The 27846-nt window shown below is 45.0% G+C and overlaps 1 protein-coding gene across 5 annotated transcripts in view; it reads right to left on the bottom strand.

Moving 5' to 3' along the window:
• The window catches only part of CARMIL1 (capping protein regulator and myosin 1 linker 1), a 323242-nt gene that overhangs the window by 174640 nt on the left and 120756 nt on the right, over positions 1-27846 (bottom strand). For all 5 annotated transcript variants that reach the window (XM_058667065.1, XM_058667059.1, XM_058667053.1 and 2 more), the window contains exon 3: positions 4574-4624. In XM_058667065.1, the coding sequence (XP_058523048.1) occupies positions 4574-4624 (51 nt within the window). The remainder of the gene's footprint in view (positions 1-4573; positions 4625-27846) is intronic.

A 27846-nucleotide genomic window follows, 5' to 3' on the forward strand; every position in this document is an offset into this window, starting at 1 on the left:
TGTTATCAGGCCTTTGCTCCCAGTGTCCACAACTCATCTGCCCTCCCACCCCCACTCAACTCACACTCCAGAGAATTTTCAAAATGTCTCTCGGGTTGGGGACTAGGAGGCAGGGAGACTCCCTAGGGTTGAGAAAGCAAAGGGCACATTTGTGAGTCAGATCCATGGCTATCAGTGATTGACTGGATAAGAGGAAGGAATTAACCTAGTTTTTCCACCAGTCTTGCTGGCTGCCCTTCCCACCCACAAGACAGCAAATCAGACTAGAGTTCATTTCTGTCTTTTAGCAGTGTTTATTGTCCTATAGGTGGCAGCCCTGCTTCAACCCCTAGGCTAGATCAAGCCCTGCCCACCCTCCAACCTGCTTGCTTCCCGCTGTGGTCCCTCCACACCACTCTACCCAATCTCCCACACATACTGTGCCCTTTCAGACAGTGCAAGACCTGGTTTGCTTGGCTGATGTCCAGTGATCGCTATGCGTCCCTCTCTAAGCACGGCCATTCATCCCCATGAAGTACACCTTCGTTGTCTACACCTGACAGTTCACCTTAGCATACTTCACACATGCAGTGAGATACCAAAAAAGCCATGTTGAATATTTTAGACAAATCCATACAAATTTTAACCAGTTCCCAAAGACAAGACACGTGTGTTATAATCAGCACTAATTTTATACTAACATCCTGGATAAAATGCATCTACTTCTCAGCTAAGACTTACACTGGCACTGGAAAGCCAATCTTTCCTAAGGCAAGCACTCTGGGAGAAAAGCTGCCTTGCTTTATTTGTGATGCTGATAATTTTGGAAATCAGAATGGGTATCTAAACAACCTTCTGGAAAGTCACATGTGTCACAGGGATGTGGCCAGGTCTCCCCAGGAGCAGGTATTATACAGACATCTAAGCAGGAGTGCGGACAGTGGAAAGAGGACTTCCCAAGAGGTAATGCAAGTTCCTTTCCTCAGGATGGTGAGGGTAAGCAATTAGCCTAAAGCCTCTATTCAAAAGGCTTCTGCACTAGTTTTTCAAGCCTGTAAAATTTCCTTCAATATGTTAATCTTACAATGGTATAATGCTTAGTTTACTGCCTTATGTCTTGCCTTGAGGTATTTTAATGCATAGCTGGCTTAATCCAGTCTAACAGATAAAATAATTTTTATTAGGGCACATTATGAACATACAGACTCACACCCTATTATCAAAAGGGGCTGGAACCAAAAGTCTCTTCCTTAGAGAAGAAAAAAGCAGTTAGTTCTAATATCAGAGTACTCTGTGTGCCAGAGAAGATATCCACACACAGGTGCTAAATGATAAATGTCAAGCAGTGAGAAGGACTAAAAACTGAGCAACTCTGCAATCCCAGCATCATAAGGCAACAAGGCGGAAAGCAGGTTCCAGTGCTTACAACTCTGGAAAGTGTGAGAAGGAGGCAGCTTAGCTCAATAAAAGTTGGAAACAACTGAGCCTCATTCCCTCCTCCTCTTCATTTCTCAGAAGGTATGAGACAAGTCAACCTGATATCTTGAACTATTTCCTAATAGCTCACCTGCAAGCTCCTGTGAGAATGAGATCTTGTGCTTTAATTGTTCTTGGTCAACAATTCATGGGTAGAGGTTAATATCTGGGTAGTTATGCAAGGGCTCAGTGTCCAGACCTCTCTGATTAGAATCACACATCTATCCCCTGCTAAGCCACAGCTCCCTCTGGTGAACACAAGAGCCATGGCTGGGAGCACGTCACATCAGGATGAGCTGCAGCACCTGTCAGCTTATGTGTGAGCTGGGTTTGAGGGAAGCTTGGGCTGGGCCACTCCACAGCACACATTGGAACCCACAAGAGGAAGGACAGGGTGCGGGCCAGGCTGGGTTGGATTGCAACACCTGCCAGTTCATATGAAGGCTAGGGGTAGGCCAGGCTCAATTAGGCTACTGTATCCACCAACAAAAGCTGAGACTGGGAACAAGCCAGGCTGAGTCAGGCTGTAGAACTGCTGGTGAATGCCAAGTCTTGGCATAGGTGATCTTAGACTGGGCCACAGCACTTGCCAGTACACAGAACACTGAGGACTGGGAGCAGGCCTGATGTGGAACTTCAGGGATTCCCTTGCTGGGCTGCTACTTTTCACTGGTGAGTGTGAAAGCTGGAACTAGGGGCAGGCAAGGGTGAGCTAGGCTGCAGCACCTGCTGGTAAGTGCTGGGAATGGGTACCAGTCATGTCAGACTGAACCACAGTACCCCCTGGCAGGTACAAGGTCTGAGACTTGGGAGTGGGCCTGGTGGGAGAAGTATAGGGATTCCCCTCCTGGTGAGCATGAGAGCCAGGGCTGGGAGTGGGCCAAGCTGAACAAGGCCAGCATACACATGGGCCTGGTCCGGGGGTAGACTATGCTGAGCTAAGCCAAACCAGTCATAAGTATGCATGAAAGCCAGATGGGATGCAGGACAAATGAGGCTAGGCCACAGCACATGTCAACACATGTAAAAACTGGTGTTGAGGACAGGTTTGGTAGAGTTTATTGGGGGTTGCCCTAACGAGGTGTTGGCACCCGCTTATGTGCATGAAGATTTGGCCTGTGGCAGGCTGGGCTGTTGCACCCATTGGGTCATGTGAGAGATGGGGCTAAGGGAAGACCTGACCAGGCACTGGTATGAACACTGCCTGGTGCAGGTAAGAGACCGAACCTGATCCTGCACCTGCTGGCACAAACAAGAGTCAGGTCTGAGGTCACCTCAGGTGAGGTTTCTTGGGAGACTTTCCAACCAGATGGCTGGACTCAAACCCAGCCACAAGGAAAATCCTAACATATGTGGTCTGACCTTAGAGTGTATTGAGCCTGGGCCTCCTCAGTTGATGATGCCTACACAGTGGACAACATACCAAATGCACAAGGGGGCAAGACAGCCAGCTCATCAAGGCAGCAGAAGATAACAAGTGCCTCATCAGAGGATGGAAAGCAGAACAGACTGGATAATTCTGGCCAGGCTTTGCAACACATTACTGGGTCTCTGGAAGCACTAAGGTGGACTTGGTCAGCCAACAGACCTTGGAAAGATTTTCTCAACCCTGGTGCAAATAAACTGATGATGTCTCAGAACTATCAAAGCCATTCAAGTAACACCTTCAGAACACCCTTCCCAATATCAGGGTCTGTAAGGTGTCACCAAAAGACCACCCCTATCCCCAGGTGCAAATGTAGTTTGACAACAAGGAGTGGCCCCCTCCTCTTCCCTTCCCTGTGGACACAGGAGGAAAAAAAAATTGAAAACATTTGTCCTATCCACCTCCCTCCAGACCTGTATCCTCCTCATCCTAATCAGAGATCCACATGGGCATGCATCGCTCTCAAATATGTAAACAGGAGTCAAAATAAAATTTTTAATTTTTTTTTAAAGGATCACACAATCCCTAGTACTCTGACCTTGGCCAAGTTTCGAGCCTCCCTAGCTCTCAGCTTTCCCCTCTACAAAATGTAGCTAATAACAGGACACACTTTACACTTCTCAGAAAATTCTTCTAAGAATTAAATTACTTACTAAAACAATATTCTGTAAATGTTAATGATTATCATCTTTTGGGGGAAAATGTCCTATTTTCTGTTACCAGTCTATATTCTATAAAAATGGTCAACCACTTTTTGTTATCAATAAACAAGCTATCATTATGCCTAATTCATGAAATAATCATTCAAATTATAGTTGGCAACATCTCATGAAAAAATGCTACACAGCTTTTTAAAGACCAGAGCAGTGCCATTATTATTTCATAGGCAATCTTAAGTCCATGCATCCACCATGGCTGAGGCAGCTATGGGTAAAGCATCCTTCAGGTTTATGAAGGTCATTTCTCCCATCTCAAAGCCTAAGATTTTGGGCCATCACTGCTGTGTAGCAGGTCAAGTCACCATCTGCAGCTGCAGCATCTCATCCCAGCATCAGGATGGGTTCCAGCTACTCAATTTCCAATCCAGCTCCCTGGTCATGTACCTGGGAAGGCAGTAGAAGGTGACCCAAGTCCTTGGGTCCCTGCACCCACACGGGAGACCCAGATGGAGTTCCACATTCAGCACTGGCCCCAACTTTTATAGGCAGTTGGGAAGTGAGCCAGTGGATGGAAGATCTCTTTCTTTGTCTCATTGCCTACCTTCTTCCCCAAAACCTTGCCTTTTAAATACATAAATGAATTTATAAAAGAAAAAATGATCAAACATTATAAAAGGAATATGAGGAAGCTTAAAGAAGGTTTAAACTAAGTCCTAGCCAAGGAAGAAAAAATGCATGACACTGATAAGCCTCAGGGACACAGAGCACAGAATATGCTACCAGCTTGCTTGGAAGGTCTTTTCAGCAGTAGAGGAAACAGAGTAAAACTGTTTAGGAGCACAGCATGCGGGGGCTTTCAGAAATGAAGGAAGAAAACATAGACAGGCTGAGCACTCCAGCCATGCTGGCAGAAGCCATTGGTCTAATGTGGGAATGAGTGCTGGTTAACTGCAATAAATGTCTACATGGAGGTACCCATACATGCGGGTGGGCAGTGTGTGTGCATGGGAAGGGGAACCCCATCACTGCTTACCTTGGTAGGGATACGTGCAGTCAGCAGGAAGGCCCGGCATGATGTGAGCACCTGTAAGACAAAGGCAACAGCATCAGTGTAAGGTTCAGCAAAGGGGTCTACTGGTGTCTAGCATCACCCACAGGACTTGAATGACACCCAACTCAGAGAACTTTCCATTTCATTACTGTGACCCCAGTCTCAGTACCATGACATGGTTTGGCTTCCACAATGTACAAATAATAAATCACCTGGTCCCAGAGAATCCATTGTGCTCAAAGACTCCCAGTGTAAGGCCATGATTGAATGAACACATCATCTAAGAAATCCCCAGTTGCCAGCCCAAAGGGCTACTAGATTGTTTTGGATGAGTAAGCAAAACATGTCCATGAAACAGTAAAACACACATATCTTTTACACAGGAACAAGTTCCATTCCCATCAACAACTGAGTGAAAAAGCTAAGTTCACATTCAGAGCTCCCAAATTGCCAGCGCCCTTGTGCTTTTCTGTATTCTGGCTGATCATGTCTACATAATTCACAGGCAACCAAATCATGTTGAGCTTCCAAAGCATCATCCTAAACTTTACTTCTCAACTGGGTCTCAATCTTGGAACATCTGTGAAACTCCCTTTCTTTTTCTCTGTTTTACTTTTCATTTATTCATTTTCAACTATGGCTGAGTGTCAGAGAGAGAGACAACAAGAGATCTTATGGCCACTGATTCACTCCCCAAATGGCTGCAACAGTCAGGACTGGACCAGACTGAAGCAATGATCCCAGAACTCCACTTAGGTCTCACCTGCAGGTGGCAGAGGCTCAAGCATTTGACCTTCATCAGCTGCCTGCCAGCATGCATTAGCAGGCAGTTGGATTGTGAGCAAGAAGCTAGGACTAGACCTGACACTCTAATATGGGCATCCTAAGCCACATTCCAAGATCAGCCCCCTGAAGCTTCCTTTGTGACACTGAACTAGGAATGTCTTTGTTTAGCCCATAGGGTCCCACCAAACTACAGGCTAGTCTTGCTCAGCAGGATGCCTGGTGAATACAAGGGACTGGGTAGCGATTTGAACCCTTAGTTCAGAACTTGGGCATCAAGTCCACAAGCTTTATTGTCTTAAGGTGTCATTCTACAATTTGGAGGTTCAGCAGGCCACAATAATTTTCACAATAAAGAAAGAAGACTCCAAACACTTGTCTATTTCATATGCAGCAACTGCCCTTCCTCATTTCCCAGGAAACATTTTAGTCCCTATGTCACTACTTTGCAAATAATGCTCATGCGCTAGTCTAAGAATGCTGAATTTGGACCAAATCTTAATACTGATAGTCAACAACATGGAGATCCCTGTTGCTAGAGACTCGGTCAAGGTCACACAGTTTACCCAAACTCAACTCAGAGCCCAAACAGCTGACCCAAACATGGAAGAGGAATGGGGAAACACACCTCTGGTGACCTGTACTAGCTTGTCACCCACTCCCAACTGACACAGTATGTTTCTGTAAAACTCTTCGAATAATCATAGGTGGATAACCTAGGGGATAATTCATACCAGGGCAATTTATGACACAGATGATGAAAGGAAACAGTGGGGCACTGATTACAACAGTGACAACGAGAAAATGGGGAAGGACAAGGTAGAGGTGACACCCATCAAATTGAAGGACACAGCACTCATGAGACCAAAGTGGTCCGTTATCACTTTTACTACTTGATTTCAGAAGTAACATGCTGAACAAGACCAGTAACAAGTGACTTCTAAAAGTACAGGACACAAAATAACCCTGTGAAACAAATCATAAATCACTCCTCTTTCCCCTAAACAATGACCCTTTCTTTTTACCAAGGCTGGGATCAGGGGCACAGGACGAAACATCACACAATAGAATGGCAAGCAATAAAAAGGATAAAGATATCTAAGACATGGGACAGGTCAGTGAGTAGAGGTCAACTGTAGCTTAGTGGTAGCAGCGCTGGCTACATGATTTGCAGTGTCCAAAGCTTATTGAGAATTCCAAGACAGTAATGGCAAAGCATCAACCCAAGTGCAGGACACTTCTGAACAGGGTGTTCTGTGTAGGTTGCACCATGCTGCTGTTGCCTGAGTAGCAGTTACTATTCATCAAGGTATTTCCTATGTTCCATGAGCAAGAGAACGTCTTAAAATGTAAGGACAGTTAATCCCCACATCAGTCATATCCAATATCAACAGCATGTCTATTTTACAGATCAGTAAAGTGAGATGCAGCGATGTAACTTACTCAAGGTTACACCATTAGGGTAGAAACAGGATCTGTACATAGGTTTATCTATTAACCACAAAGCCTGGGTTCTTTTAGTTTATTAAAATATACTTATTTCTTGATTAGTGGAGGATGGCTCAAATGCTTGGGCTCCTACATCCATGTAGGAGAACTGGAAGAAGCTCCTGGCTCCTGGATTCGGCCTAGCCCACCCCCAGCTGTTGTGGCCATTTGAGGCGTGAACCTGCAGATCTAAGAATTCTCTGTTAACTCTGCTTTTCAAATAAATAAAACAAAGATTTTTTAAGAAAAGATTTGTTTACCTACTTCAAAGGCAAGGATAAAAGGAGAGGGGGTCATGGGAGGGAGGGATTTGGAGGAAAGGGTAGGGTGAAAGAAAAAAAGAGAGAGAGGGAGAGAGATTGATTCCAACTCTAGTGTATTGTACAAAAATCCTGTAACGGCTAGGTCTAGACAAGGCCAAATCCAGGAGTCAGGAATTCCATCTTGGTCATCCACATAGATGGCAGGGGTCAAGCACTGAGGCATGCTCCTCTGTCTACCCAGCCACATTTACAGGAAGCTGAACAGGAAACATAGCAGCCAGGACTCAAACAGGCACTCTTGCTGGGGTCCATGCAGTAGGTGTAGATTACACGAAGATGTGAAGAGAACAGCTCCCCTGTTTGGCAGGACCCATGGGAGCTTCCAGCTGTTTGGCAGGGCCCAGCGGATTTCTCTCTGATCACCTTGACACGTTTTCACCCCCTTTTTGCATGGACACTCAAGCACCCCACTAAGAATTCTGTAATCTATTGAGGCATTGTTGCTTGCTACTGTCAGATGACTTTTGTAACTGATGTGAACTTGGGAGTTCATGTTATTGATAATATTCTGGTGAGTGGGCCTTTAACTGTGCACAGGAGTACAATTAAGCCCATGCCATTTCTGGACACCTTATTGTGTGCCTACCCATTGTCCTGTAATCCGGCCCAGATATGTAGCATGCCTTCTGGGAAATGGCTTGATAAGAATTTTACAAACTAACGGAAGTGATGGGAGTAAAGGCTATCCTGCTATGGCAAAAATATAGTTACTGTGACCCTAAAGGTTAGCCTGTGCTTGCAACTCTTTAGAGCATAGAATATATAGCTGTTTTAGCCACGTTTATAATTTTTTAACTAGGGGAACTATAGGGTGATTATATTAACATCATAGAGATATGCTTTTGATTACTATTTGATTGTTCATGAGGTTGTAGAGTCTGCAGTTGTAGGGGGATTTAACGTTTGAAACTTTTTGTCCTAAATTGTTGTTTTTTTTCTCTTTTGATGAATTTCTCCCACTAAATGATACATAAGTTGTGAAAATAAAATGTAGTAAGAATGTTTTACTGATTAGTAGGCAACCATCTGTGCCTTGGCCTTGGAGCTCTGGCTGCCACCTAATGGCTACTTCTGAAGAATGAATAACGGCTTGCTTTAAAGAAACTGATTATAGTAACTTACAGAATTATCTTAAAGAGCACCTGGTTGACCATGAAGTAAAAAGTAAAATAATGAAATATCTGTGCACACCCACTAAGTCATGAAATAAACATAGAACAATCAAACAATTGTGCAGAGGCTTGTGTCTGAGTAAATAAAAAGGACAGCTTCTTCTTGGGCTGTAGCAAGAAGGCACCAAGTGAGAGTGTCTGTGTCTTTTCTTGTCACCGACTCCACCTACCTTTCTCAAGCTCCAAATTCAGCTGGAGCTGGACTCGGGCACACTCTAATGTGCGACAAGAGCATCTGAAGTGGTGCCTTAACCACTGCACTGCTGTGTCTGTCTCGTGTTCTTCACCAGTAGACTGTATTTACAGGTCATTAAGCAAACTTGTCTGTTCATGCTCCGTTCATTTTTATTAATTAGGGCTATGATAGGAAGGACCTGGATAGTTCTGGGAAAAGGTGTAGCTACAGCTTCCACCTACAATCCTGGCATTCTACAGGGATACCAGTTTGAGTCCTGACTGCTCACCTTCCAATCCAGCTCCCTGTTGGTGGCCTGGGAAAAGCAATAGAAGAGGGCTCAAGTATTGGGACCCCAGCCATGCACATGGGAGATACTGAAAAAAATTCCTGGGTCCCAGCTTCAGATCAGCTCAGCTCTGGCCATGGTGGCCATTCAGAGGAGTGAATGAGCAGACAGGAGACTTCTTGTTCTATCTTTCCCTCTTGCTAACTCTGCCTTTCAAATAAATAAATGAATAAATGAATAAATAAATAAATTTTCTTTTTAAAAAGATCAGGATAGGAAGGGGATAGCCCAATGCAGTTAGTGAATAGGAGAGCCCCATAAAGCTCTTAGCACAAAGTAGCTTCCTGAACATTCCAAATTTAAAAATATAAATAAAACAAAATAATTCAAATCCAAATGTGCCCTAGAAAATTGCATTCTTCTAACATCTGCACTAATCAATTCGAGACTACGAGGGCAACCCTCAGAGAAGAGTTTGGGAGGCCTTTAGGGGAAAGACGGGAGGTGAATTTGATGCGAGGACATACCAGGTTCAGTGACAAGCATCTGATAGTCATCTGATAGTCATCTGATAGTCAGTGAGACAGCGGAGTTCGGGGAGGAAGACAGAGGACATGAGGGTCAGGTGTGGCCTGCGCAGGCATCGGCTTAAGTCTGGGAGACTGATGACTCAGGGCTTCGTTACCAGATCAGGACCCAAAGGAGGAAATGCTTGCTTGTCTGAACTCAGCCTGTGCTCCACAGTACAGCTCAGCCCTACGATGACTCCTTTTAAACACTGTTCTGCCCGCAGGAGAAGATAAAACCATGCTGATCGCCATGATCATAAACATAGCACTGGAGATCTCATCTCTTCTCCTTCTGTCTCCCTCCTCATTATTTCTAAGAGACTTTAGAAGCTCATATGTATTATGAAGAAAAACAAACAGGCATGGATTTCAAAATTTGTGCAAAAAAATGATCCTTTAACTCCATTTTATCACAAAATTTCTATAATTCCCTTGTATGAGACATACCAGATATATAGTCAGTGTGCAAAGGAGAAGTGCACAGCTCAGAGATTAATCACAGAGCAACACCTCTGCTGTCACAGACCACTGCTCCGCCCCCTTGGGCCCCAACTCATCTTTGAGGGGTTGGGAACTATCAGGACACACTTTTTTTTTTTTCCAGAAGTGCCTGTACCACCAAATCCCAATTTTCCAAGGATCTCAAGTCTTCACGTGGAGGCAAAATATCAGCTAAATCCTAACACACACATGCCACGGACAGCCTAAGCCCTGTTCAAACCCCTGAGTTTCCAGCCAGAGAGAAGAGAGCCAGAGAAAATCATCTCCTCACTTGTGGCAGAACTGGAGCCAGAAGTGCCACTCTTCACCTATCATCTTTTCTGCTGGCTGTGGATTAGTAAAGAGGTCAAGGCCAAAAGCCCCAGACAGGAACTGGCAGACTCTTCAGTATTTACAAAAACATAACAGCGCCGTAACAATTGCTGAGGATCACAGATCCCACAACCTCCAGGAGCATTTCACACACATGGCAGTAGTAACAGCCAGTGGTTCTTGGGAGTGGTTCTAACAGGCCTGCATACCACATTTTGCTGAATTGCCACAGCACTCCGTGGGTGGGAAAGAGCCCGTGAGGTGTGTGCAGGTGGACCAGCAAGCAGGTGACAGAGCTAGGTGTTAAGTCACCATTTCTCACTATGCAGTAGGACCACTTCACTTAGAGGACCTAAACTTCCCCTTTCCAAGACAGACTGCTCAACAGCCTGAGCGCACCCAAAGGCAGACAATGCAAGAACTTCAAAGGCAGGAAGCAGCATACATGTGAAAGCATCTTAGGTAGATGAGCAATGTTGGGTATAAGAGGGTGGGGCCCTCAGGTCTGTCATTGTATCTGCTCTGTTATCTGTCTGTCTACAGAATGTTGTGTGTTTATTTCTCAGCCGTGGCTCCTCCTCTCCCCATAACCCCCACCTTGTCTTGCTCAGTTTCTTTCCTCCTTCTCTACCCTACAGCCCGGCCTCCAATCACCACCCCCCTTTCTCAATGAAATTTCACCGGAGTACTTGCACTTGAATTTATGCCTTCAGCAAAATTGCAGACTGCAACCACAGAAGAAATATGCATTCCTCCAGAGGACTTCATTTGTAACATAGTCACACAGAAGGAAACAAAATGTGAACTCAAGAAAACAAGATACCTTTTGACAGCATCATACAATAAGCACAAGGGTAATTAAGTGATAACAAGTTCCCTTGTGTGAATCTAATTAATAAATCCTTAAAATTCATCTCAAGACATGCACCCAAACAGCTGAAATGCAAGATAGGCACCATGGCCCTCCCACCCTTGAAGCCTTGGGGAACAACAGACCACCTGCCTGTGTTCACTAGGTCAGCCCTGTCCAGAGCAGTCACATGCAGCCACAGGGACCAGTGCCAAGATGCTCACTGGCGCAGGGGACAGGGATGCTACAACAAGGAGAAAGGGGGTGGGGACAGGCAAGAACATTTACATGGAGTGAAGATAGAAGTTGCTGCAGGCCGATGACGAGGTGCGGCTGATGCCTTCATTCTGGCAGTAACAGGGCCCACCCTCAGCCATGACCCCGTCTGTCAACGCCCTTTCTCTGCAAATATTTTCAGGGCAGTGTAAGTACATAGTGTCCTTTGGGACTTGGGCGTAGGCCAAAGAGAGCTGTTTGCAGTGACGCAGGCTTTGAAGGGGATAGGGAGGTGCAGAAAAGCCACCAAGACCGTGTGCTGCCTGGGCTCTGTTTCTGGTGGTCCCAAAAGAGCTCTAGAGATGCAAGGAAGTCATGGAAAATCTGGATCAGGATGAGGTAGGCCAGGCAGAACATTCAAACAGTGAGTCACCCTTTCCCAGATGCCTATTTGAGAGCATTACTAAGTGGCAGTATTTTGAAGTAACAGCGCAAGCTACGGGAGCCAGCATGATGGGTAAAGCTGCCACTTTTGACACCAGTTCCACTTCCAGACGCCCTACTTTCAATCTAGCTCCCCACTAATGGCCTGGGAAAAGCAGCCAAGAATGACTGGATTACCCTGATATCCATGTACGAAGACAGGCATGAAACTCCTGGTTTTGGCCTGACCCAGCACAGGCCACTGCAGCCACCTGGAGAGTGAACCAGGGGATAGATTTCTGTCTCTCCATGTCTCTCTAGTAAATCAGCCTTTCAAATAATTATAATAAAAGAAGTAAAAAGTATAAAGGTCATTCTTGCAAGCAGAATTGTGCTTCCTAACTTTTCAGTGGCAAGCAGGGTAATGCATGAGGTTACAGAAAAACTGGGAATCCCACTGATCTCTGTGCCCAAGTTCTGTGATTCTAAAACTACCCTACAATTTTCCCCCTGTGAGGATGCTAGCAGGATGCACAGGACTGGTCGTGGGCACCATGCTGGTGAGGAACCAGCTCGCTGCCCTTGGTCTGGGGCATTTCCACCTCAACCTGAGAATCCTGCATTCTGGGAACCCAGGGCAAATGAAGACTTAGAATCACATTCTGACTCTGCTATGGCTAACCCTGCATGCAGCCAACTTCTGGTGAACAGCAGGTTCCAGAGTCACAGACTGAGGCACCCAAACAGATGCAGGCTCATGAAGAGGAGCATCCTTCTGCAGGACCTTCACAGCAATGAGGACTGAGTAAAATCCAAGAGCAGGCAGAGCCCCAGCCCAGAACCTACAATGTTTTGCTAAATAACAGCTCTCAGAAGAATTTACCCCCATTCGATTTGGATTCTCAAAGAAACAAACTAGGTGTTCCTATGGAACGTTTAAATAATAGTTTTTGTCAACACAATGACACCAACAAAGAAAATCATAAACATCACTGAGATATTTCTTGGGCTGAAAATTTCTGTTCACTGCACCTATTTGACCTTGAAGGAGAATTTCCTTACTAAGTCAGAAAGAGAAAGAGAAAGAGAAAGAGAAAGAGAAAGAGAAAGAGAAAGAGAAAGAGAAAGAAAAGAAAAGAAAGGAAAGGAAAGAGAAAGGAGAGAGAGAGAGAGAGTAAAGAAAAAGAAAAAGCAATGATGGGGGGGGGTGTGGAGCGTGGAGTTGGTTAGGGGAGAGGTTTGCTCTCAGGAAGTGTGTGTGTTTAGCCAAGGAATCTTAACCACAAAGGATAAGCAGTAGCTTCCCTCCTACTTCCCAGGAAGGCCTATTATCCCCCCATGGAGTTAGCATGCAAACCACATTTTCAATCTTGGTAATGAATTTCCTCTCTCTTTCACTAAAATACAAGCAGCAGCCTGGTTCCCTAGGAGGCTTCCCTGGTTCAACTTTAACTTCAAGATCCCATTTGGCAACATTTAGAAAAATTCTCCACACTGCACAGATGTAGAATTCAGCCAGGAAACCTAAATTTTCTTACAGAGAGGATATAGAATGAGGTAGGCTATGGAACCCCTTTGGAAGGGCTTTTCACTTTCTGAAATATCTGTTTCATCATCTGCAATACTTGCACTGCCCAAGGCTCTTGCTGTGCATGCAGTCAGTAAAATCTTGCCCTCCATGTCCACTTACGAGGTTTGTCTAAGTTTGTGGAAAAACGTATATTGTCAAAAAAACTATGCACAGATTCCCCACAACTTTCTGCACTAATAAACTTACCTTTTAATCCCATTTTTCCAAAACCTGTTTGAAGTACCAACATCTATGCCAATCATGCAACACATGGGCTTCTACTCCCAAACAATGTTCTCTAAGCAGCAAGCAGATTAAATTTCTAACACCACACAATAGTTGAGCCCACTTCCAGGTGCATCATGGACAAAACCTCACCAAGTCAAAACACAGCCAGTGAATGAGAGGCAGGTGCAAGGCTTAGTATCACCATAGAGAAGAGTGAGAGGTGCTACCAGAAGTCTCTTGGCTCTGAGTCCCCCAGTACCACACACAGCTGAGTTGACCACCATCCTCCCCGGTCATGGGAGGAGCAACACTGCTCCTAAAAGAAGCGCCATAGAATGTGCCATCCCAAGGTAACCTCTGACCCCAAATCCCTTTTACAATGGGAGCACAGAACTGGAGCAGCATGCTTCGAGGCAGCTGTGGGAAACACTGGCAGAAACAGGCCTATCCTGATGAGACAGCCTGGTCTATTGCAGGCTCTGAACAACAGCCCCAGGGACAGATCCAGGCTGTTCTACATTTTTGTAAGGTTTTGGAGGAATCAACCACATCTCCCTGGTGAAGGCATCCGCACTGGCAGCTCTCACACCAAGGCAGCACATGTTCACAAAGGCTGAAAGCTACAGAAAAGGTTGCCACCGGGCCCTGATGCTGGGATGCTGGGATGCTGAAGACTAGTCTTGGGATTAGACTGCCTGGGTGTAACCCAGGCCTCATTATTCTCCATGGGACTCAGGGTAAATTATAAAACTTTTTTGTTGTTCCTTTTTGTTTGTTTTAAAAATGTATTCAGTTGTTTATTTTAAAGACAGAGCAAAAAAAGAAAGAGACTGACAAACAGAGAAAGAGAGAGAGAGAGAGAGCGCATCTTCATCTGCAGGTTCACTCCCAAAATGATCCCAGAAGCCAGGCCTGGGTCAGGTTGAAGTCAGGACCCAGGAATTCCATCATGGTCTCCCAGATGGGTAGCAGGGATCCAAGTACTGGGACCATCATATGCTGCTTTCCCAGGTGCATGAACAGAAAGCTGGATCTGAAGAAAAACCACTGGAACTGACACTGATGAGGGAATCCAGTGTTAGAAGTGGAGGTTTGGCCAACCTGGTGGTACAGCAGGCTGGCTGATCCTCCGCCCTGTTGTGCTGGCACCCTATATAGGTGCCAATTCATGTCCCAGCTGCTCCACTTCCAATCCAGCTCTCCACTTATGGCCTGAGAAAAAGCAACAGAGGATGGTCCAAGTGCTTGGTACCTTCTATGCATATAGGAGACCGGGAAGAGGCTCTTGGCTCCCAGTGTCGGATCAGCTCAACTCTGGTTGTTGCAGCCGTTTGGGGAGTTAACAGCAGATGGAAGACCTTCTCTATTTCCCCTTCTCTTTCTGTAAAATCTGGCTTTCAAATGGATATAAATAAATATTCTTTAAAGGATGTGGGGCTCAATGCAGTAGCCTAGTGGCTAACACTCTCAGGATCCCATATGGGTGCCCATTTTTTATCCTGGTGGCCCCACTTCTCATCTAGTTTGGCCACAGACTCCCTGTTTGTGGCCTGGGAAAGCAGTCAAGGACAGCCCAAAGCCTTGGGATCTTGCACCTACACAGGAGACCCAAAAGAAGCTTCTGGCTCCTAGCTGGGGATTGGCTTAGCTCTACCCAATGCAGCCACTTGGGGAGTGAACTGGTGTATGAAAAATCTTCCTTTCTGTCTCTGCTCTCTGTAAATCCGACTTTTCAACAAAAGTAAATAAATCTTTAAAAAAAAGAGTGGAGGGTTAACACAACTGCACCACAATGCTGATTCCTGGACTTTTTATGTACCTCCACTTCCTCTTTTATGAAATAATACAAGGATTAGTACATACCTTTGTGAAACTATGAGAGTTAAGTTATTCTTCACACAGTACTTACAAGAATTCTGTCACATGGGACATGCAATATTGTATCTGCTATTACTGTTTACATTTCAGTATTACAGCAAAACGTATGACAGGACTGTAATAGTATTAAACTAGGAAGAGGCACACGGTAGAGCCCTGCAAGCTGAGTGAAGTAACCACCAATGAATTGCAATCTCAAAGGACCTTTCTTCAGGCAAATTTAAAATCAGGAGGATAAAGATGGAAAAGGTCTCCCCATTCGCTATCTTCCTCCATCACCAGGCCCCCTCAGGGATTTGCCTCACTGGGAGCCACTCCTTGCTTCGGTGTGTGACTGTCTAGAAATGGCAGGTGCCTGGTACCTGTTTTCTGGGAGGAGTTCATTTCTCCTGGGTCCCTGCTTCCTTCAACAGCAGTTGTTCCCTTGGAGACAGAAAGCCACTCTGTTCAGGTTCTTATTCTGTCTCTGATTTCTGAGGGAAGTGCTTGTGTTCTAACACCTATGTAAATTTGTTTCCCAGATTATTTCAGTAGAAATAAAATGTTTCCACAGCTTGTCCAACACAATCACTTCATTCTTTTTTTTTTAAGATTTATTCATTTTATTACAGCCAGATATACACAGAGGAGGAGAGACAGAGAGGAAGATCTTCCGTCGGATGATTCACTCCCCAAGTGAGCCGCAACGGGCCGGTGCGCGCCGAAGCGCGCCGATCCGAAGCCGGGAACCTGGAACCTCTTCCGGGTCTCCCACGTGGGTGCAGGGTCCCAATGCATTGGGCCGTCCTCAACTGCTTTCCCAGGCCACAAGCAGGGAGCTGGATGGGAAGTGGAGCTGCCGGGATTAGAACCGGCGCCCATATGGGATCCCGGTGCGTTCAAGGCGAGAATTTTAGCCGCTAGGCCACGCTGCCGGGCCCAATCACTTCATTCTTTCCAGAGTCCCATTGTTGTAAGGTGTAAGGCGTTACCAAATCACAAAAGAAACAATTATTTCTTTCCCCACAGGTGAACATGTGGCTACTTCAAAATAACAATTTCTTTTCTATGGAATAGATTTATATTTATTATTATGCATTTTTACCTTTTTTTAAAAAAGACTTACTTATTTGAATGGTAGAAACAGAAAGCGAAATCTTCCATCTGTTGGTTCATCCTCAAATGGCTGCAACAGTCAGAACTGGTTTGAAGCCAGGAACTCCTTTGAGTCTCTCACACGGGTGCAGAGGCCCAAGTACATGAACCATCCCTGACACATTAGCAAGGATTTGGATCAGAAGTGGAATAACCAGGACTCAAACTGATGACCACATGAGATTCTAGCACCATAGGTTGTGGCTTCATTCCCTATACCACAGTGCCACGCCTATGAATTCTTAACTGTCACTACATTAGAACCTCTTTTCAAAGAACCAGCTGATACAAAATTCTAGGATCTCTCACATTTCTACATGAGGGCATTTATTATTATTATTATTATTATTATCATTATCATTATTATTACTGTTACTATTATCTGAAAGGCAGAGAGAGAAAGAGATCTTTCATGTGCTGGCTCACTCCCCAGATGAACGCAACAGTCGGGTTTAGTTTAGGCCAAAAGCAGGAGCTGAGAACTCAATCCCACATGGATAGCAGGGACCCATCTACCTGAGTCATCACCAGCTCATTCCCAGGGCACGCATTAGCAGGAAGCTACAAGAAGTTGAAACAGCAAATAGAGCAGGAACTTGAACCCAGGTACTGTAACATGGGATACATTAGTTCAAAATGGCCTCTTCACCACTGCGCTAAATATCCACTCCAGGATAACATGATTTTAAACACAAAGTGATGGCACATCATTCATGACAGCAGTCCAGGGGTAACACACAAATACAAGCAGGCCTTCATCAAATGGTGGCAAGACCATAATGGGTCAAAGGTGGAGAGAAGCCACACACCCAGCTCTGTCCTACACATCTGTGAAGAGATCGTGCATGCCTATATGACAGCAACACTGCCTTGATGATTCTGGGCTGAGATGGAAGTGAGCAGAGTTTCACATGTCATGGAGCATGCATGGAGAGGGCATTTCTCAAGTCATCACTGTCATATTTATGTACTCAGTGGATTTACAGTAACAGTCACACGCATGCAAAGACAACAGTAAGTATACAACAGGACTCTAAAGTCCAACCCAAGCAATCAGCAAAACTTCTATTAGTCCCGTGCAGGACCACCCAGCCAGCCTCTCTGTGAGTTTGTTCATAGCAGAGTCACTGACACTCAGATCCAGCTACAAATCCCTGAGCTAAGAGAGATCTGAGGATGAGTGTGCCATTTTCCCCCTTGACTTTGCAGTTCAAGGAACAGACCAGGAAGGGTTAAGTGTTCTGTATGCAGCCACTAGAGCTCCCTCTTTGTTCAAGCAATGGGATATGAAACAAAAGCAAGTGTATTTAAAGAAATGGAGTAGCTCTTCTCATCAAATGAGCAGCCAGAGATCAAAAGAGACAGAAACCAAATCAACTCCAGATAGGAAGCAGAGGTAAATAGCAGGAATCCCTTCAGGCAGCCCCGTGGGAAACTGATTCCAACCATTTTCCATCCGTGCACAATCCCTCACAATTCACAATCCAGGGGCAAAAGCCTCCTGTCCTGGGGATACAGGCCACACAACATTCCTCAAGAAGAGGGACAAGTGCCAGTTATGGCTTAGTGACAATGAGTCTCAACCCAGGATAGAAATTCACTATACCTCTTACTACAAACCTTGTGCAACCTCAGGAACTTTCAAATCGGAATCCTGCACCCGGTGCTCCTGTATGTGTGATCCATAGGAGCCTCTAGAGGAAGCAGAAGCAATGTGGCACAATGACAGTCAACACCATCCTCTGGGCCCAATCTACCACAGGAACTATTACAACTCCGTTTGAACACTGAGGGATTTTTTTTTAAATATTTATTTTCACTAGTAAGGCAGATTGGAGAGACACAGAGAAAGGTCTTCCATCTGCTGGTTCACTGCCCAAGTGGCTGCCATGGCCAGGGCTGGACCATTCAAAGCCAGGAGCCAGAAGCTTCTTCCAGGTCTCCCATGCATGTGCAAGATCCTAAGCTTTTGGGCCATCCTTGATTGCTTTCCCCAGCCACAAGCAGGGAGCTGGATGAGATGTAGAGCAGCTAGGACATGAATTGAACCCACATGGGATCCCAGCCCTTGCAAGGCGGAGGATTTAGCTGCTGAGCCATCCTGCTGGGTTCACACCCTTAAGCAGAGTCACTTTGATTTCTATGCTCTCTTTCTCTCAGTTCTGAATTGGGAGACAATTGTCATCCAGGCATTAGAATCCAAGAACAGTTGTCAATGGCTCAGCCCACAGTAGATGTCTGCTGCAGGTCTTTACTCTGGTCCTCATGCTTGGAGAGCACAGCTGTGAAAGTGATTCACAGGGCTAAACACTGAGGCCAACAGAGGCGTGCACACACTTGCTAGCTGGAAACAGAGCCAGGTCTGGAAGCCAGCTCTCCTCCTTTCAGCTTGGCTCACAACTCTCCAGGATGAAGGTTAGACCAGTTCAGGGAGATTATTCCATGGAAGGGAAACCCAACAAGCAACAGAATGGAACTTCCATTCCCACAAGACAAGACAGCACAAACGGATAACAAGGGAAAGTGGGCTTTGGGCCCACAAAAAATTTGGATTTACATAGCAGCAGCCTAGCCTTTCTGAATCTGATTTTTGACACATGTAAAGTGGATCTGGTATCAACTTGGTGGGAAGGCTGTTCAGAATCAGTAAGACCTCACACATACCAGCTATTTTAGGTACACTGAATTGTATTCACTCCAGTGCTAGGACCTGACTCAAAATCTCCCTACACATGCCAACCTCTGGACCAGGGACATGGGGCACACATTTACTTGGGGAATAAGGCTCTGAAGTTCACACTCAGCCTCCCTCCTTTACTCACAGCACGGATGGTTTGAGGGAAGGGTCCTCCATGCCTCACTTCGCTCTTCTTTAAGAGACCACACGGTAGCCCTCCCACTAGGGTTGTCACGAGGATTATGCCTCAGTCAGACTTAGTACCTGCAACATACATCCCCAGTCTCAGTCATCAGGGGAACTTCTTGTCCACTCTGTGCCAGGCTCTTGTTGGCTACTGCTTGAAGTCGCACCACCTCGAGGATAACTCATTCAGGCATGCTGGTCTCTTGTCTACATAACATAATTTCTCCACCAAGTCTGACCCATCAACCACAGGGGTGACGTCACTCGGGAGCTTGTTAGATATGAAGAATCTGAGATCACACGCAGGCCTGCCAGAATCAAAATCTGTCAGCTCTACCACCCCAGGTGACTGACCTCCCAGAACTGCAGACGCTGCCACAGGTTGCTCTCCATTTGCCCTCTCTACCAGCCTGGGCCTGGCTTCCTCCTCTGGAACCATCCCCCCACAGTGAACACGGCAGTGTGCCAGTGCCTTGTCCCTCCATCACACCCACTGAGAAAAACATCAGCCCTAGAGGAACCCACAGAGCACCCTGATGTCAAAACTGGCTACCAAGAACAGCTGGAGAACTCATTTGATGCAAGGATCCTCTAGGAAGAGGATTCTGACTCCGACTTGAAACAGAGAATGGAAATGGTGGGGATGGTCTGACTTACTGCCTGCTGTGGGCTCCACACCTGCTATTATGTCCTTCCCCTCTTTCCACAGTGCTACTGGGACAAGCCCACCCTCACTTGGGACCTCAATTCTACTCAATCCACCTTTGATGGAACTTGAACCAAAAACACCTGCTCTTGCACATCTACATGTCCACATATAGCGATGCGCAGATGTAGAGCTACACCTCTGGCACCTACAAAGCCCTTGCATCTACCCTCTTCAGTTGAACCTAGTATCTTGAAAAGGTCTTTATGCTCAGTGTCTTTGCTTTCCTGCTGTAAAATCACACCTTCCACATAAAAATGAACCTACAACCCCTAACTCCATTGAAGGTATTCTTGTCAAAGTATACATCATAACACTAAGTATACATCATAACACTAAGTTCAATGTACCCTTTCCAGCATTTTCCAGTTTGATCTCTCCTCGACTCTGGATTCAGCTTTCATATACAAAGCTCTTTTCCACCAATTCTCCATCTGCCTCTTGGCCCATTCACCAGTCCCTGTCAACATCTACTCTCTCCTTTGTCTTCAGTCAAACCCAGGCCTCTCCCAAGCTCACGTACAGACCAAACTTTCTTAAATCAGCAATCTCTTTAGCTAATTGCACTTGTATATCTCTCTAAACCCTTGCATTCAGCAGTAACTAAAACGTCATGATCTTTCTTTCAAAATCTGTCCCTCCTCCAAAAGTTTCAGCTCAATAACAAGCAAGGTCATTTTCAGTTTCTCAACTCAGAAATGCAGGCATTGTGACCTCCTCTCCCTTTCTCAGTCACTTTCCATTTTTCTGGACAGTCCACTGCCTAAACACCTCTTATGCACATTCCCATTCTCCATCCCTGCCATCAAGAAGTTCCAAGTCATTATCATCTTGTGCCTGAACAACTTGCAATAGCCACTCTTGCCCCCTCAAATCGACCCTTGACAGGATCTTAAGGAGCCCTTTTAAGCTTCCCGGTGTCATCCTGTACTACCACCCTGGTTCCTGCCTCCACCTTCCTTCAGTCCTGCACACTGGATAGAAAAATGAGGTGGTCCCACACCTGCGGCAGGAAGTTCCCATTCCACTCATGGCTTTAAGAGCACTCCCATTCCCTCCTAGCTTTCCCTCCCACCACCACCTTCAGCTCCCTAAGCAAGTTCAAATTATACCAGTTCTCCCTTCATGGGAGACTTCCAAATGTCCTTGGAAAATGGAAATCAGAGATGAGTTTATTTGCCTGCAAAAATACTGGAATTCATACTTATGAGGGAATCCTCAAGAAGTACATGGATGATTTCCATTATGAAAAACTACAGGTATCAGTGTTGTACACATAAGGTCAAGCTATTGCTTGTGACCCTAGCATCCCATGTGAGTGAATGTTTGAGCTCTGATTGCACTCCTCCCAATCCAGCTTCCTGCTAATGCACCTGGGAAGGCAGTGGAAAATGGCTCAAGATGCTTGCGCCTCTACCACCCATGTGAGAGACTGTGATGAAGTTCTCAGCTCCTGGTTTCATCCTGGCAAAGCCTTTGCTGTTGTGACCACTGGCGAGTGAAATAACAAACTATCAATCTCGCCCTCTATCTCTTTGTAACACTGCCTTTCAAATAAATAAATTTTAAAAAATTATGCATGTTTGTCAAACTTTTTCTTGCACCAAAATAAATTTACCTTTGAATTTCATTTTCCCAAAGTCAGTATCCTCAGAAGCTCTTACAGCAACTGTATATTTCCTAAGAAATGCCTATTACATTTTAATCATTGGTGGAATTGCATATTTACTAGCTATTAGCCCTAGGAAACTGTTAAGGTGCTTGGCAGGAGGGACCATATCTATCGCAGTCGGAGCTGTATTTATTTTCCAGGGCCCTCTTCAATGCCTGGAACAAAGTAGGTGTTCCAATAGCTGCTGGATGAATGAACGTAATGAGATGTACTGCTCTTCCTCTTCCTATTTCCAGCTGTGAAAATTCAGAACTTTAGAAGGGAAAGTTATGACAGCCTGTAGATGTGATTATAAAGATTCAGCTTTGTGTACTCTCACCTGCTGCCTATCAGCTAACTGATAGCCTTCCTATGTAATAATCATATCCTGCATGGAAAGCACCTGAAAGTCTGTCACTGCAGCTTACTCCAACCTTCTCCAAAGAGTTAATCCCCAACCCGGCTGTCACAGCAAACAGAAACAGAACAAGGGAAAGATAAGGGAGAAGAGGAAAGGTGTGGAAGCCTCAAGTGCTGACAAATGTGCCTTCTGCTCACTGTGTTCAAAGAACTCGTTCATTACACAAAGACAGTTCCAGCCCAAGGTATCTGTAGCTCCAAGGGGCTCAAAATACCATTCCCAACAATGGATATGGAGTAAGCAAAATCCACCTCAATGAAGAACTCCAGATATCTAGTGGTTTATTATATCTTGACCATGCACTTAAATCCCCAAAACTAAAAAACTAATAAAGGGTGGGTCAGTATACTGATGAGGCAGATAAAAAACATATTATTTCGGGCCCAGCAGCGTGGCCTAGTGGCTTAAGTCCTCGCCTTGAACGCCCCGGGATCCCATACGGGTGCCGGTTCTAATCCCAGCAGCTCCACTTCCCATCCAGCTCCCTGCTTGTGGCCTGGGAAAGCAGTTGAGGACGGCCCAAAGCTTTGGGACCTTGCATCCGCGTGGGAGACCCGGAAGAGGTTCCTGGTTCCCGGCTTCAGATCAGCGCAGCACCGGCAGTTGCGGCTCACTTGGGGAGTGAATCATCGGATGGAGGATCTTCCTCTGTCTCTCCTCCTCTCTGTGTATCTGACATTGTAATAAAATGAATAAATCTTTAAAAAAAATTTAAAAAAAAAATGCACTTGGCCAATCCTTTTTGGAGGTGGGGGAGGATGGCAAGCAGGCTAGTGCACTTCACACTACATTAAATATCTGAGCAATTAATTCTTTCATTCTAAATGCAATCATTAAATGCCTACTGTGTTCTAGACACAAGGATCAAAAGGGATTAAAAGTCACAAAGACATAAAGCTCAGCCTTACAGCAGCTTATGTTTTACTGGAGGAAAACAGGCTAGAAGCGAATACATGGGTGAGACATGGGGCGTGTGGTGGCAAGGAGGAGAAGCAAAACACCTGCAAGGAGGCAGAATGTGTGTCTACTGTGTGGGTGCCAGGGTGAAAATGGAGGGTGGCATTTCTAAACACTATGGTTTAGTGAGATTGTGAGTGACGTTCAGAAACATCTAACGGAAGGGAAAGACTGAGCCACAAGCAGATCTCAGATAAGGGTTGGTCAGGCAGCAGGAAGAGGAGGTGCAAGGCCCTGAGGCTGGATCTCGGGAGTAGAGAAGCATCCACAGCAGCTGGAGCAACGTTAGCCAAGTGGGGCCAGAGCACCCATGCAATTGATGAGGGTTTACAGGCCAGTGCACATACTTTCTTCTGTTTTCCTGCTGTGGTGAGAACAGACTACAAGGTAGGCAAAGAGGCGGGAGTGGAGCAGCAAATCCAGGGCAGGTGCACTGACAGGCAGGAGCACTGGAAGGGCGATTGAGTCAAGGTGATCAGCGGGTGTAAGAGATGTACCCAGACTCTGAACAAGCACCACTAATGCAGCCCGGCTTGCAATGCCAATGGAGTGAATTTGGAATAAACAGGGAATTAGTTATATTGCTAAATGCTTTTGTATGGATTACACCCAACAACTGATCACATAACCATCCAAGATGGTACCTGATTAAGTGACTCCTGGGTTGGTGCACATTATGTGTTACGGGGCAAATTAAGGAAATGTTTATGGAAGAAGTGTAACTTGGGAGCAAAGAGCTGTTTCCAGGACCTTCCTAGTGTTCTCCTGAAGATTATCAAAGTAAAATCATGTTTGTTCTCATGAGAGGCAAAAATGATCTTCAAGTGAGTTGTGCTTTTCTAACCAAGAGCATCCTTATGTTAGAGAAGTCTGACATATCCATTTTAAAGGCAATAATACAAAACCAGAGTCCGTTTCAACTCTCAAAGGAAGCTCTGGAAATGATGGGGGTCAGGGTATTCTTTTTACCCTCTTCTCAGTTCCTTCCAGAACAGTGTGTTTATAGAACTTTCTGAAAACATTCTGTAGCTACAAAGTCTTCTTCAGTAGCCACTGGCCACATGTGGCCGTTGACATATGAAACGTAACAAGCCTGACTAGGAAATGGGATTTCTTTGCATTTGCTTTCATTTCATGTAATTTATTTTATTTTGAAGATGTTTACATTGATGAGATGATGAATGCCCATGTGGACTACTGGTTAGGATAGAAAGGGCAAGAAATGGGAGAAAGTGAGACAATTGATTCCTTTTTTTTTTCCTGTTATATCTGGGAGATGGGGGAAAGAAGGGGAAAAAGGTTGCTCCAAGCATTTACTGACTTTGCTTTGAATCAGTTACTATGACCATACTATCACCATACTGGAGCCCAGTGCAATAGCATAATGGTTAAGGTCCTTGCCTTGAATGCGCCACGATCCCTTATGGGCGCTGGTTCTAATCCCAGCAGCTCCACGTCCCATCCAGCTCCCTACTTGTGGTCTGGGAAAGCAGTCGAGGATGGCCCAAAGCCTTGGGACCCAGCATCCGCGTGGGAGACCTGGAGGAAGTTCCTGGCTCCTGGCTTTGGATCGGCACAGCACCAGCCGTTGCAGCCACTTGAGGAGTGAATCATTGGACGGAAGATCTTCTTTTCTGTCTCTCCTCCTCTCTGTACATCTGCCTTTCCAATAAATTAATTTTAGTTAAAAAAAAAGGATCGCCATACTGGACCACAGAACTCTAAGACAAATTTTAAAATCACTTGATAGTAAAACATTCATGAACCATCGCCTTGGGATCCCATATGAATGCCAGTTCCTGCCCTGGCCCGGTGGCCCAACTTCCCATCCAGCTCCCTGCCTGTGGCTTGAGAGAGCAGTCAAGCATGCCCCAAAGCATTGGGACCCTGCACCCACATGGGATACGCGGAAGAGGCTCCAGGCTCCTGGCTTCAGATTGGCGCAGCCCCAGCCAATACAGCCAGCCATTTGGGGAGTGAATAAATGGACAAAGATCTTCCTTTCTGTCTCCCCTCCACTCTGTATATCTGACTTTCCAATAAAAATGAAATAAATCTTTACAAAAGAAGAGAACAGTCAATACAACTGAACTGACCCTTTGTTGTAAGTTTAGAACACTTTATGGTACTGATTATCTCTTTTTTCGTAAAGATCATTGTAAGTGAAAGGCAGGAACCAATATCACTACTACTTTTCAGTTGAAGAAATCAAGGCAAGCAAAGACTCACTGATGACTCATTGCAGTGTAAATTCTATGGCTTAGAAAAGGAAGTGTAAGAGGAGAGAAAATTAAGTTGAAAATGAAAAAGAAAAAAAATCTACTTGCAAATCCTTAGTTGACAAAGTCAAGTAAGCTAAAGCCTGACTCCAAAGGCTTTCCAATAAACAGAGTTGGTGGCACTGTCTGTCCTCACGTCCTGTGTCTCACCCAAGGGCATTGCTGGTTACACAGAGAGACAATGAAAAGTCAGGCTAGGACTCCATCAGTGAGGGACCCTAGTAGGGTCAAATGACAGAGTAACAGTCATGAATAACCAGGCAGCCAAGAATGAGCTTGTATTAATCTAGTCATTGAAAACACTCAGGCTGATCCCAGCCACGGTCCTGAACTACAAGACCCAAGATATTCACAGGGTGAATCAGTGGGCTCAGAGTCGTTGCAGCTGTCAGAATTCTTCAACAGTGAGGAAACTGAGCCTCAGATACTTCTAAAACACCACTATTTCATTTGTTAAACAAGTGAAACCTAGTTCTTATGTCACATATCGCTGCTGTACGGTACTATATCTTGTTCAGTAGTTAAAGTAAGTTCACTATTTTTTACTCCAATGTTTTCTTAAAAATTATGGGATTAGGAAATTTTATTAGAGTGCTTGGGTTGGACGCCTGGCTCTGGCTTCTGACTCCAGGGCATGATGGAAGACAGCAGGTAATCTTCAAGTCATCTCTGTCACCCATGGGAGACAATAAAATGGAGTTCTCAGCTCCTGGCTTTGGCTTGGCGCAGCCTCAGCTATTTTGGGCATTTACAGAGTACAACCTTGGATGAGATCTCTCACTCTCTGACTTTAGACACATAATAAAAAATATAAAAATAAAATTAGCATTGCATCCCTGGACAACATCATGAAATTAGAGCTGAGCTCTGAACAATATCCTAAAATAACATAAGCTATTAAATATGTTAACACTAAAGGAATGTTAGTTGCTGTAGCTTAAGTATAAAGAAACTGAACACAGGGGAGTCCTTAAAAAGTTAATGCAATATGCAAATTATGAGCAAACTATTAATGGATTTCAAAATCTGTTGCACCAAAATAAGCTTTTAATTCAATTTTTTCATAAACTGTTATTATGTTATAAATGACAATAAAAATACTTCTATTTGTAGCAAAAGCACACAACTAAAATTGTTATAAATCTAAACCAAAATATTACCTTGTCTTTTAATTCTATTCCCTGCAAATATATTTTTAAGTGTTTTTTTTTTTTCTGGCAAAATAAGATTCACAGAGAAGCAAAGACAGAGAGGAAGATTTCCATCTGCTGATTCACTCCCCAAGTGGCTGCAGTGACCCAGGAGCTTCTTCTGGGTCTCCTACACGGGTGCCAGGGTCCTAGGCTTTGGGCCGTCCTCTACTGCTTTCCCAGGCCACAAGCAGAGAGCTGGTGGGAATGGAGCACCCAGGATTTGAATTGGCACCCATATGGGATCCCGGCAAGTGCAAGGCAAGGACTTCAGCCATGAAGCTACCATACAACCCTCAATTGATTATTTTTAAGAATGATTCTGTTTTTTTCTGTTTGCATGTTGGAATGTAGAAGTGCTTCCTAAGAAGCAATCAGCCTGATCTTTAAAAAAAAGAAAAATGTTTATTTATATTTTTATTGGAAAGTCAGATTACGGAGTGAGAAACAGTAGAAAGATCTTCCATCCGCTGGTTCTCTCCCCAAGAAGCCGCAACAGCCAGAGTTGAGCTGATCCAAAGCCAGGAGCTTCTTCCGGGTTTCCCATGTGGGTGCAGGGTCCCAAGTCATTGGACCATCCCCCACTTTCTCAGGCCACAATCAGGGAGCTGGAAGGGAAGTAGAGCAGCCTAGATATGAACTGGCGCCCATATGGGATCCCAGGAGTGCAAGGTAAGAACTTAAACCACTAGGTTACCGCGCCAGGCCGTTGGCCAGATTTTTAACGAGTATACAATAATGATTCTTCTCTCCTTTTGTTAAGATGAAAAATTTAAACTCATTCTTCTTCTTTAGTGATAACTCAAAATGCTAGGTGGGAACTTTATACCTGCTTCTTAATGACAATGAAGACACTGATGTTGTTTTTTTGAGATGCTTAAAACACAATGAGGCAGACTATGCCCAAAGAAAGCAGCCAGCTGGCCTCACTTGGGTGATAGCTTTGGTGGCCACTAGCACAGAAATTAACATTCTGACATACGGACTTCTTAAAATTGCCCGTTATATGTTTTTGAAAGGCGCTTCAAAATACAAATCCAAGAAGTTTACAGTTTTAATCCTGAGCAATTTTTTGCCATTAAGCACAACCCAAAGATAAGACGAAAACGTAAAATCTATTATAGAATATTTAGGATGAAAGGGGAGAAGAGAAAACAAAATTCTGCCATTATACTGAAAACAGCCTTCTGACGACCTAGGCAACTTTGATTGCACAAAAACTAATTCTCACTCTCCCAAAGGCAGAATGAGAAAGCATCCAGGCAGGTGAGAGTAGG

This window comes from Ochotona princeps, chromosome 1 (assembly GCF_030435755.1).
Source record: "Ochotona princeps isolate mOchPri1 chromosome 1, mOchPri1.hap1, whole genome shotgun sequence".
Taxonomy (NCBI): Eukaryota; Metazoa; Chordata; class Mammalia; order Lagomorpha; family Ochotonidae; genus Ochotona; species Ochotona princeps.